At 40.4% G+C, this 11549-nt stretch overlaps 1 protein-coding gene across 1 annotated transcript; it reads left to right on the forward strand.

Moving 5' to 3' along the window:
• Window positions 1–3962: 3962 nt before the first annotated feature.
• COXFA4 (cytochrome c oxidase associated subunit FA4) lies at window positions 3963–11306 on the forward strand. The gene is made up of 4 exons (XM_017847063.1): window positions 3963–4197; window positions 5286–5374; window positions 6041–6098; window positions 11076–11306. Exons 1-4 carry the CDS (start codon window positions 4156–4158, stop codon window positions 11130–11132), a joined length of 246 nt encoding a protein of 81 aa, XP_017702552.1. The 5' UTR covers window positions 3963–4155; the 3' UTR covers window positions 11133–11306.
• Window positions 11307–11549: the final 243 nt, after the last annotated feature.

An 11549-nucleotide genomic window follows, 5' to 3' on the forward strand; every position in this document is an offset into this window, starting at 1 on the left:
CTCACTGCAACCTCTGCCTCCTGGCTTCAAGCAATTCTCCTGCCTCAGCCTCCCAAGTAGCTGGGATTACAGGCATGTACCACCATGCCCAGCTAATTTTTGTATTTTTAGTAGAAACGGGGTTTCACCATGTTGGACAGGCTGGCTTGGCCTCCCAAAGTGCTGGGATTACAGGTGTGAGCCATTGTGCCTGGCTCATATTTTAGGATTTTTATCATAACATGTTACCACACTTTCAGTGTCAAATTATTTATTCGTCAGGGTAGGCTAGGTTATGCCACATTAACAAACTACTCCCAAATCCAGTCACTTGCAACAATAGGGGCTTCTTTTTTTTTTTTTTTTTTTAAAGACAGAGTTTCACTCTTGTCGCCCACGCTGGAGTGCAATGGCACAATCTCGGTTCACTGCAACCTCCGCCTCCCCAGTTCAAGAGATTCTCCTGTCTCAGCCTCCCGAAGTAGCTGGGATTATAGGCAGCCGCCACCACGCCCAGCTAATTTTTTTGTATTTTTAGTTGAGACGGAGTTTCACCACATTGGCCAGGCTGGTCTTGAACTCCTGAACTCAGGTGATCCACCTGCCTCAGCCTCCCAAAGTGCTGGGATTACAGGAGTGAGCCACCAGGCCTGGCGTATTTCTCATTCTTAATACCTGTACACTGCAGGTCAGTAGTGGCTCTGTTCCAAATAGTTCTTACCCTCACACCTAAGCTGATAGAGCAGGCTCTATCTAGAATATCGCTAGTCTTGTGGCAGAGGGAAAATGAGAACATGGCACATGTTGGCTCTTAAAGCTTCTGCTTGTGCATGGCATGTGCTACTTCTCACTTCTCATTTGCTAATAAGGCAAGTCTTATTAAGCTTGACCCTAATGAGGCAAGTGATATCTTCTTCTAGGTAGAGGCTGAAGGTATCTGCATACAATTTAATCTACAACACATACCAATTCCACTTCTGCAGCTCAGGAATTTTGCATTGTTTCTTCTACCATGGCTTCTTTTTCTAGACTGTCACCTCTACCTATCCCTACTTAAAATATAGGTGACATACTCTTTCCACTAACTTTAATGTGCAAAATTGAAACTTCCACAATTTGACATTTTGGTTAATATTTAATGAAATTTATATTTGTAACCTTAATTTGTTAACATCTCTAAAGGTATCACTTAGTCTGGGTGCGGTGGCTCACACCTGTAATCCCAGCACTTTGGGAGGCCGAGGGGGCGGATCAGGAGGTCAGGAGATCGAGACCATCCTGGCTAACACAGTGAAACCCCCTCTCTACTAAAAATATAAAAAATTACCCGGGTGTGGTGGCATGTGCCTGTAGTCCCAGCTACTTGGGAGGCTGAGGCAGGAGAATTGCTTGAACCTGGGAGGCGGAGGTTGCAGTGAGCCGAGATTGCACCACTGCACTCCAGCTTGGGTGACAGAGCGAGACTCCATCTCAAAAAAATAAATAAACAAAAATAAACAAAGGCATCACTTAGCTATCTATATTATTGTTGTCTCTAGAAGCTAGGTCAATGACAAAAAATGTAAGTCACTGGATTTTACCTTCTTACTAATAATGGCATTTCTACATACCTACTTATCAACTATTATTATTCAAAATAAAATATTGGAAGAAGAGGTCTCCCTTCTTCTTATTTATTTGCTGAAAGCCTATCTACACTCACTAAGGTTTCTTTGTTCACTTCTAAGTATTTTCCATGTTTTTGTGCTGATCTTTTAACACAGCCATGCTCCTTACTATAGCCTATAAGGTCCTTGTCAGAGATTTAGACATAGACCTTACAGACTCCACTCTTTGCTCTCATTTTCCTCCTCTTCTCCTTAGTTATGGATCAACCACACTGATAGTTTTTTAAGCACTCTTTTTCTTCTTTTTTTAAGTCTCAAAACCATTTCTCTTGCCAATTTAGTGTTCTTCCCAGATCTTTACCAGGTTACTTCCTTCCTTGCATTTAGGTTTCAACTCATATATCCTCAGACAGACCTTCCCTGTCCTGTCTACCTAAAGTAACCTTCTCTCATCCACCTCTTCCATGTCATTGTCTGTCTCATAGATTACTATTTTATTGGCTTGTCACAATCTAAAAATTATCTCATTTGTTTATTGTTTGTCTTCCTCAATTAGTATGTAAGCTCCATGAGGGCAGAGTAATTTTCTTGTTCACTGCTATAACTCTAGTGACTAGAACAGTGCCTAGTGAAGAGTAGGTACTTAAGAAAGATTTGCTGAATGAATGAAAAAAGACCAGTCTTGATAAGCTTCATGACATACCACCTTAACAGTTACCATCTATTTTTTTTTTCCTACCTACTGGCCCTACCTCCTCTTCTAAGCATTGCATGTTGGAATTCCTCAGCTCCGTGTCCTCTGTCAAAATTCTCACTCAACCTTCTCTCCCTAAGTAATCTCGTTCAGTCACATGGGTTCATTTCTTATCAATAAACTGAGTCCTAAATTTATACTTCTAGTGTAGGTCTCTTCTGCTCCACAGAAATCCACTTGAATTTTACACAGGCACTTATACATCATTCTCTATGGCTTCTTATTTCAATAACTGGCAACAACCACAGAGCTGCTCAAAACTGAACCTCTGAAATTATTCTTAACTTCTCTCTCATTCCCTGATAGTCAGCCACCAAGTCCTGTTAGTGCCACCTTCTAAACATCTCTGGAATCTTTTTATCTCATCATTACATTCTCTACAATAGTTCAAGCTACCATTATCTCTCACACAGACTATGGACTATTGCAATGGCCCCTTGATAGGTCCCTCCCCTTTCACGCTTATCCCTTCTAATCAATTCTTAACAAAGCACTCATTTAAAAGCACAACCTTCCCAAGCTCGCAACATAAAACCCATGATGTGTAAGAGGTTATTGACCCAGCAGATCTGATCCCCACCTTGCTCTCCCTTTTACTTTCCAACCACACCAGACCTCATAGAGCCCCTCGGGTTTTCACTAGCTTCAGACCTTCACGTGTTATTACCTCCGCCCTGTACACCTGCATCCTCCGTTTTCCCCTGGTTAATGTCTACTCTTCCTTCAGAGTTAGTGTAACTTCCGGTGGAGCCTTCGTCTACGATTTCTGGTCCCAGTTATTAATATTTGCTTTATCATTTGATTAATGCTTTAAGCTACGTATGAGATTGGAGAGGGTTCAGAGTGTACGTTTTATCCCAAGCCCCCTCCCCCACCGCCCCCCGCAAAGCCTGTCCTATGGAAGACGTTCGGGTACAAAAAAAACGAAGAAAACAACAAAAAAACCCCACAAATGAACATTGGATTGGGATAGTGGGAAAGATTATCTGTAGGTACACGGCCATTGAAAACACATTTTAAGGATGCAATTTGGGACCAGGGAGGGGGGATAGTGGCGTGTTGGCAAGGTCTTTGTGGCGACGAACTTTCAACCGAGGGCCAGGATCTCAGGGTTTAGAAACACACTGCCAGGACTATTATCATCTTTAAGTCATTTACTAGTTTTTAACTTCTGATTGTGACAGCCTAAGACAGGAAGCAGCTGCAGTCTTCTCAAACCGCAGCCGCTGACCTTAGCGGCAAGAGACCCGGCCTAACCTCCAGGCGCCCGGCGCTCGGCTCCCAGAGGCGCCGCGCAGCTCCCTCAGCGGCAGTCAAGGCCGGCCAGCGCGCGCCCGGCACGCGCCCCCCCAGGGCCTCGGCGCGCGGACCCGGCTCTCAGGCGCCGCGGGAGAGGCTCCCCGACTCACGGAGCGCGCGGCCCGTGCGCCCCGGCGTCGACCGCATTCCTCAGTACGTGACACCCTTGGAAAGTGCCTGTCTGGTCAATCGAAGAGTCCTCGTTTCGCCAAAAAAATTTCCCCTCAGAAATATGCATAGCACGGCAGTGAAGGGGTTTTCATTATGAAGTGGAATGATGATGGTCCGACCAGGTCAGGAGGAACATGTGAGGAGTTGGATCTAAGCAGGCATTGTTGAGGACAGTCGCATTCGGGCCCTCCTGCCGCAAGCTGCCCTCCTAGCCAAGGGTCCTTCAGGTAGGAGGTACTGAGTGACTTTGAAAGTCCGCACTGTCTCATTGCAGATACTACTTAGCTCAGGGCCTGGTGGCTAGACAGGTTCTCTCCTTTCCAGTCGGAGGCCTCTGCCGCAAACATGCTCCGCCAGATCCTCGGTCAGGCCAAGAAGCATCCGAGCGTAAGTTCTTGACCTCTCTCCTAATGTTTTTCCTTGTCCTTCTTGCGTCAGGGTGCGCCTCTTTCTGTTCCCTGGGAGTATCTGTCCGTCAGACAAGACCCTACCTCTCCTAATGTTTGTCATCTTAGTTGCCCCAGGCCTCTGTGACCCTCTACGTCATGCATTGTGGGGTTTTGTCTGGCGGGCGGAAGGTGACGGACACTGCTAGAAAAAAAAAAAAACATAGTGAATATTGAAACAGTCTGGTGGCCGCGCTGTTTTGCAGGTTGTGCGGTCCAGTAGGGATAGATGTGCGCTGTGTGGGTCAGAGACTAGCATAGGTCAGGTTCCCTGTGTTATACCATCTCTGGAGGATCTTGTATTCACCGCATTGCACCACCAGGCCTTTTGGTAAATAAGAGGGGTCCGTGATCTGAATCCTCACTTTGTCTGGACGTCGTTGCGTTTGGGAAAATTTCGTAGTGCGGAATTTAATTGCAGTTAAGTTCTTTCGCATCTCATTTTCCCTCAGCACATCAACTTGCTGTAGAGCTAACTCTATGCCATCTTTAATCTGTCTTAAATCCAGTTACCTGAATACGCAGCAAGCATTGGCAGCATTACGTTTTCAGAGATAATGCTTAAAGCCAGTATTTGTAATAGATATGTTTACTTATTCAGACTCTATTTTTCATACATCTTTATGGAGGCACCCTTAAATAATTTGCAAAGAATTTGTTTTTCAAGCCCCAGGATAAAGGAAGCAGAAAATTTAATGGGAATGACATGTAAATATTAGAGAGGTGAAGAAGACTCGATACATTTTCTTGGAAATTTCAAAATGTACCTGTAATTTGCTCCACATTAAAAAGTCAGACACTTAAACCAGAGTCATCTTAACATCCTTTCCAAGTTCCATTTCTTTCTTCAGAACACAGTTATAAGAAATCTTACCTCAATGTAAGATCTATTTTATTTAAATTTTAAGACGAAACAGCACATTAACAGTTTGAGACTTGGAAATCAATGTGCAGAAACTACTGTAATCTCTCGTTGGTCAGTGTCTTAAGTATTTGAAGATGGTTATTCTATTTTGTGTTTGGTTTTAGTTGATCCCCCTCTTTGTATTTCTTGGAACTGGAGCTACTGGAGCGACACTGTATCTCTTGCGTCTGGCATTGTTCAATCCAGATGTTTGGTAAGTACTTAAAAATATTTAAAACTTTGATAGCTTGTCAAGGCAGTTTGGGAGCCACAGTCTTTGTAGGTCGATAACATCAGGGTAGTAGAAAGAATCTTCCATTTACAGTCATACAGTAAGTTCAGATCTCAAATCGGCTATTTTCATTTACTTTTTCTGGTACATGAAATTATCTAATCTTTCTGAGTCTCGTTTTCTCTTTGGTAAAGTAGAACTGCTAATACCAAATCTTGTAATGTTTTGAGGATTGACATAATAATAATTGTTTTTATAAAATAATCATGGTTCTTGGCACATGTAAATGTTTTTTGCCTGCACTTGCACATTTGCAGTTGAAAAACAATAGACAGTGAAAAGATTGATTCATCATTATTCTATGCACTTTTCTTTATATCACTTTATTAATGAAACGGAAAGCTTTTGTGAAAGCCGGGTAAAAAGTATCTTGTGACAGGGATTCTGTGTTCTACATTTTTTCTAATTGATTACATGAGATTGCTTATTATAGATCCTCTACCTGTTTCAACTCCATAATGAAGTAACACCGTACTTCATCTAATAGAAAATAAGATTGATCTATTCAAAAATGTATTCTTAAGTACAAAACACTATTTTAAATAGTGCTTTATTATTGTAACAGTCATAATGTTTTATTTCTTTTAGTTGGGACAGAAATAACCCAGAGCCCTGGAACAAACTGGGTCCCAATGATCAATACAAGGTAAACTACAAAATTGTTTTAAAGTTGTTAGAAATTGTGTTGTAATAAGTTTTGTCATGGGGTGGGTTTTCTTGAAACTGGATATATGAGTAAAATTCCATTATATTGAACTTTGAAGCACTGTTAGGTAGTTATGTGAAATGAAAATGTATATATTTTTTTCAAGTGGGCAGATCACTTGAGATCAGGAGCTCGAAATCAGCCTGGCCAATATGGTGAAACCCCATCTCTACTAAAACACAAAATTAGCTGGGCATGGTAGTAGATGCCTGTAATCCCAGCTACTCGGGAGGCTGAGGCAGGAGAATTGCTTAAACCTGGGAGGTGGAGGTTGCAGTGAGCCAAGATCATGCCCCTGCACTCCAGCCTGGGCAACAGAACGAGACTTTGTCTTAAAAAAAAATGAAATGAAAATATACATTTTCATTTCACATAATTGCTCTAATATTTTTTGCTAGCTTTTTATTGCTAGTATAAGAAAAGAAGCAAAAACAGTATAGCTATCATTTACCATTTTCTTAGTTCTTAGATAGTCTAACACAGTGTTCTCAAACTTGATTGTACATAGAGCTTGTTGAAACACAGATTCTTTAGCCTAATCCCCAGAGATTCTGATTCAGCTAGTCTGTTGTGGGACATGAGAATTTAGAGTGGTCTGTGGAACTACTCTTCCAGAGAATGATTTCATGGACTGAGACCATTTATTGATTCTCCAAACATAACCTTTCTTATTTGTAATTGTATACAAAGACCCTGCACAGTGTCAAAACCAAGGGCAGGCCAGGCGCGGTGGCTCACCCCTGTATTCCCAACACTTTGGGAGGCTGAGGCGGGCAGATCACTTGAGATCAGGAGCTCGAAATCAGCCTGGCCAATATGGTGAAACCCCATCTCTACTAAAAACACAAAAATTAGCTGGGCATGGTAGTAGATGCCTGTAATCCCAGCTACTCGGGAGGCTGAGGCAGGAGAATTGCTTGAACCTGGGAGGTGGAGGTTGCAGTGAGCCAAGATCACGCCCCTGCACTCCAGCCTGGGCAGCAGAACGAGACTTTGTCTTAAAAAAAAAAAAAGCAAAAAACCAAAAACCAAGGGCAGCTTCATTTAGATACCATACCATTCACATACCATACAGTTTATGTGTTTAAAGTTTATAACTCACTCAATACACTTTCCATAATATCAAGCCACTTCATCAAAAGAGAGTAACTGGCCGTTTGATTTATCACTGTGAAGAACAGGGTCCCCGATCAGTGTGTGTCTAGCACTCCTTGACAGGTATACATCTATGATGGATTATCATTACTCGTAGCAACGTTTTTCTTTGTTGTTGGAGACAGTCTCACTCTGTCACCCAGGCTGCAGTGCAGTGGCGTTATCTTGGCTCACTGCAGCCTCTGCCTCCTAGGCTCAAGCGATTCTTGTGCCTTTCTCTCCTGAATAGCTGGGACTACTGGCATACACCACCACACCCAGTTGATTTTTTGTATTTTTAGTAGAGATGGGGTTTTGCCATGTTGGCCAGGCTGGTCTTAAACTCGTGGCCTTAAGTTGATCCGCCTGTCCCAGTACTGGAATTACAGGCATGAGCCACTGTGCCCGCAGCCTGATAGCAATTTTTAAGATCACCCTTTGTGGATTTCAAGTTTTCCACTTAACCTGATTATAATTTGGCTTCTAAATCCTTAAATAGATCTCGTTACAAGAAGAAAATAAAAATGCGGCCGGGCGCGGTGGCTCAAGCCTGTAATCCCAGCACTTTGGGAGGCCGAGACGGGCGGATCACGAGGTCAGAAGATCGAGACTATCCTGGCTAACATGGTGAAACCCCATCTCTACTAAAAAATACAAAAAACTAGCTGGGTGAGGTGGCGGGCGCCTGTAGTCCCAGCTACTCGGGAGGCTGAGGCAGGAGAATGGCGTAAACCCGGGAAGCGGAGCTTGCAGTGAGCTGAGATCCGGCCACTGCACTCCAGCCCGGGCGACAGAGCGAGACTCCGTCTCAAAAAAAAAAAAAAAAAAAAAGAAAAGAAAATAAAAATGCAGTGGCTAAGCTGAAACAGCTATCTTATCTGTGTGTGACATTTTGCCTCAAAAAAGATCAAATGGGCATCCTGATTTATTTTTCTGTCTTACACATTTGTTTAAAGTAAGTCTATTCCAGAAAAAATAATTCCACATACAAGAAACTTTTAAAAAGTAAACAAACAAACAAAAAAAGTAGCAGGTTTTGGTTCTTCCACCAAAGAGCGTATTGAAATCTATGGGTATGTGTAGTTCAAAAGGTGTAACAGATTATTCTGATAATGCAGCTAGTTTACTAATGTTCTGAAGTATCGCAACACATGCCAAGATGAGTCCTTGGGAACCAAAAATGAAATGTTGCTGCAACAAAAACCTAATGTGTGTGGCATAGCTTGGGCTGTTAATAGCTATGACACTGTATCAGAGTCTGGAAAGATGAAGAGTATCATGTTATGTAATGATAGAAATGAAAAGGAACCAAATCCAGAAACTTGAGAACCTGGAGTAAATGAAACTTACCTAATACTTTTTCTAAACCCATTCAGGTAGACTAGATTATCATCTCCATCATTCATAATCTCTCACCTAAGAGAATTTGTTTTTCTGGCCCACTGACATCAGATTTGATTTGTGACTTGTGGGAAATTATGAGTTGGAGGAAATGATACCTGCCACACTTGAACCATTATGTGATTCCTCTGTTCTTTTGCATCTCTCATGAGACCAAAATTGACAAGTAAGGGCTACTCATTTGCCTTAGAATTGGAATGAAAAAAATATGAAGCAATCAACATACTAATGGCATATAATGTGAGTGAAAAGTGAACTTTCATTGTTGTAAGCCACTAAGATTTGAGTGTGTTAATTTGGGCTGCCATGACAAGCTACCGTAGACCCGGTGGCTTAAACAACAAATTTATTCCTCAGTCTGGAGACTGGGAAGTCCAGATCAAGGTGCCAAACAATTCTGCTCCTGATGAGGGCCCAACCCAGTTGTGTCCTCACAAGATGGAAGGAGAGAAGTGAGCCCTCCTATAAAGGCACTAGTCATGAGTGTTCCACCCTCATGACCTAATTACCTCTCAAAGGCCCAGCCTCCAGATACCATCACATTGGCATTTGGGGTTACAACATGAATTTTGGGAGGACGTAAACATTCAGTCCAAAGCAGAGAATTATTTGTTGCCATGCCATAATCTAGCAAAAGCTATGAATAAAACAGCAAGAGACAGGACCAAAATAAGATTTGAGCATTAAAGGCCCAGCAATACTTCTCAACTGAATAACAGTTGAAGCTCCCCAAAGCTAAGATCAGAATATGTTGTGCCTTCCCAACTGTTGTTTCAGAGACTCTCAAGGTAGCCAGCATTAAACAGAAAAAGAATAGAGGCAGGGAAGTTGAAAGCAGGTTTTAAAATTCTAGAGAGAATTTTGGATTTGAAGCGAGTAAATCAGAAGCCTGCTTAGTTTTAAGACAATTGGCAAAAATACCATCATGTTTGCGCTTTTGACTCTGCATGGTTGTAGGGCCTTGATCTTGCAAGTTGTAGAACTTGATCTAAATTACCTCTTTTATATATTAAGAATGAGAAGGGTTATTGTGATAATTAACTAAGATATACATAAAGCATCTAGCCCAGTGCCTGGGCAGGAGCCCAACAAATGTTTATTTTCCTTTCCTTAATATATACCTGCAAACCCTTCTGTTATTTCTAATGTTTTGTTAGTATGTTAGAGGATAGCACATACAGTTTTTTTAATCTTATTTAGATTAATTGTTTCTTAAAAGAACACTGTCAGAACAAAGAATACTGCTTTATGGATTATTTATAATTTTCTGTCCATAAAAGCCTGTATCTGTCTGTATCTCAAGGACAACTTGGTAATAAGCTTTACAACCTGAGGATTTTTTTTTCATCAGTAAAATAAATAAGAGTTTTTCAGAAATAAATAAGTTCGGGTATATTTGAAGAAATAAAAGGGATTTGAAGAAAGAATGAATACAGATTTGTGAACTTCATGCTTAAAAACCCTGAAGAAAATGTTTATAATTCTGAAATTGTGGTTCTTTGGACGATAAATATCATAGTCTTCAAGGAATTATAGCACAACCTCTTTAGCATTCTTTGGCGCAAGAATGAGTAAACCCAAGATTTTAGCCTTATTTGGGCTTGTGTACTAGCATTAATGTGTCATTATTAGAAACTCTGGACCAGTTTCAAATATGTCATTTTTTTTTAAGTTACTGAGAGAGGGAGTTTTTTTGTTTTTTTTAAGCAATCACAGTAAGATTTATTTCTAAAATTAATTTTAATTGATTATAAAGAAATGTTGGAAATGTTAAACAGCAAAAATACCATATTATTTAAAAGCCATTACCAGAGGTGAAGTGTCAGTTTGATATTGAATATAGCCTGGGTAGGAAATTAGTGAGAGAGAGAAAATATCTCAAAAGTTATGTAAACCACAAAACAAAGCAGTAGCTTATATTACTAGCCTCTTTTTGTTGCAGGATCTCTCCCTGTAAATTACAGCAGTTCATTCAGCAAGTAGGGAAGATAATTTCTTGTTAATCCTCTATTCTGTTGGCAATTCTTCCATGTACTTAGTAGAGTTAAGGCAAAAACTTACCGAACTGGAAGTGTGTATCAGAAGGAATTCTTAATTATTCATTTTGAAATAGAAGAATTTTCCTTACAGGTTCCAAGTAGTAGACTGTACTGACACTGCTCTTATGAAATAAATTGAATATTTTTACCTTGCCAAAACTATCATTGAAGGCTGGAATTTTAGGTATAGTATTTTTCTGTGAATGACTTTTATGTTGTTATTCTTTTAAAAATTCATGTCTGTAATTGTTACTGTAGAAAACCAAATACAAAGAATTCTAAAACCTTTGTACCATCTCTGTGTATTTGAGATTACTTAAAATATCTTTTTTTCTGTTCCAAGTTCTACTCAGTGAATGTGGATTACAGCAAACTGAAGAAGGAACGTCCAGATTTCTAAATGAAATGTTTCACTATAACGCTGCTTTAGAATGAAGGTCTTCCAGAAGCCACATCCGCACAATTTTCCACTTAATCAGGAAGTATTTCTCCTCTAAATGCATGAAATCATGTTGGAGATCCTATTGTAATCTCTATTGGAGATTACACTGATTAATAAATAACTGAAACTTGATATGTGTCACTTTTTTATGCTGAAAGTACACTCTGAACTTTAGAGTATAGGAAATTAACTATTAGAATTTAAAGAATTTCTGAATTTCTATAGTTTGAAAATATGACTTTAAGCTAGTTTAATAAAACACTTCCATTTTGTGTATAGACCGTTGGTAACTCACTAGAGCATACATAACAACTAGAACTGGAAATTACACAAAAGTAAACTGGTAAGGATACTCAAGCATCTGACATTGGCAAA

Source organism: Rhinopithecus bieti, unplaced genomic scaffold (genome assembly GCF_001698545.2).
Source record: "Rhinopithecus bieti isolate Rb0 unplaced genomic scaffold, ASM169854v2 scaffold_28090, whole genome shotgun sequence".
In the NCBI taxonomy this organism is placed as follows: domain Eukaryota; kingdom Metazoa; phylum Chordata; class Mammalia; order Primates; family Cercopithecidae; genus Rhinopithecus; species Rhinopithecus bieti.

Excerpts from the sequence above, each read along its gene's own strand:
- COXFA4 (XM_017847063.1), top strand. The coding sequence starts at position 4,156 with ATGCTCCGCCAGATCCTCGGTCAGGCCAAGAAGCATCCGAGC. Across the intron at positions 4,198-5,285 it reads AGGCCAAGAAGCATCCGAGC|TTGATCCCCCTCTTTGTATT; the intron begins GTAAGTTCTTGA and ends GTTTGGTTTTAG. Across the intron at positions 5,375-6,040 it reads TTGTTCAATCCAGATGTTTG|TTGGGACAGAAATAACCCAG; the intron begins GTAAGTACTTAA and ends TATTTCTTTTAG.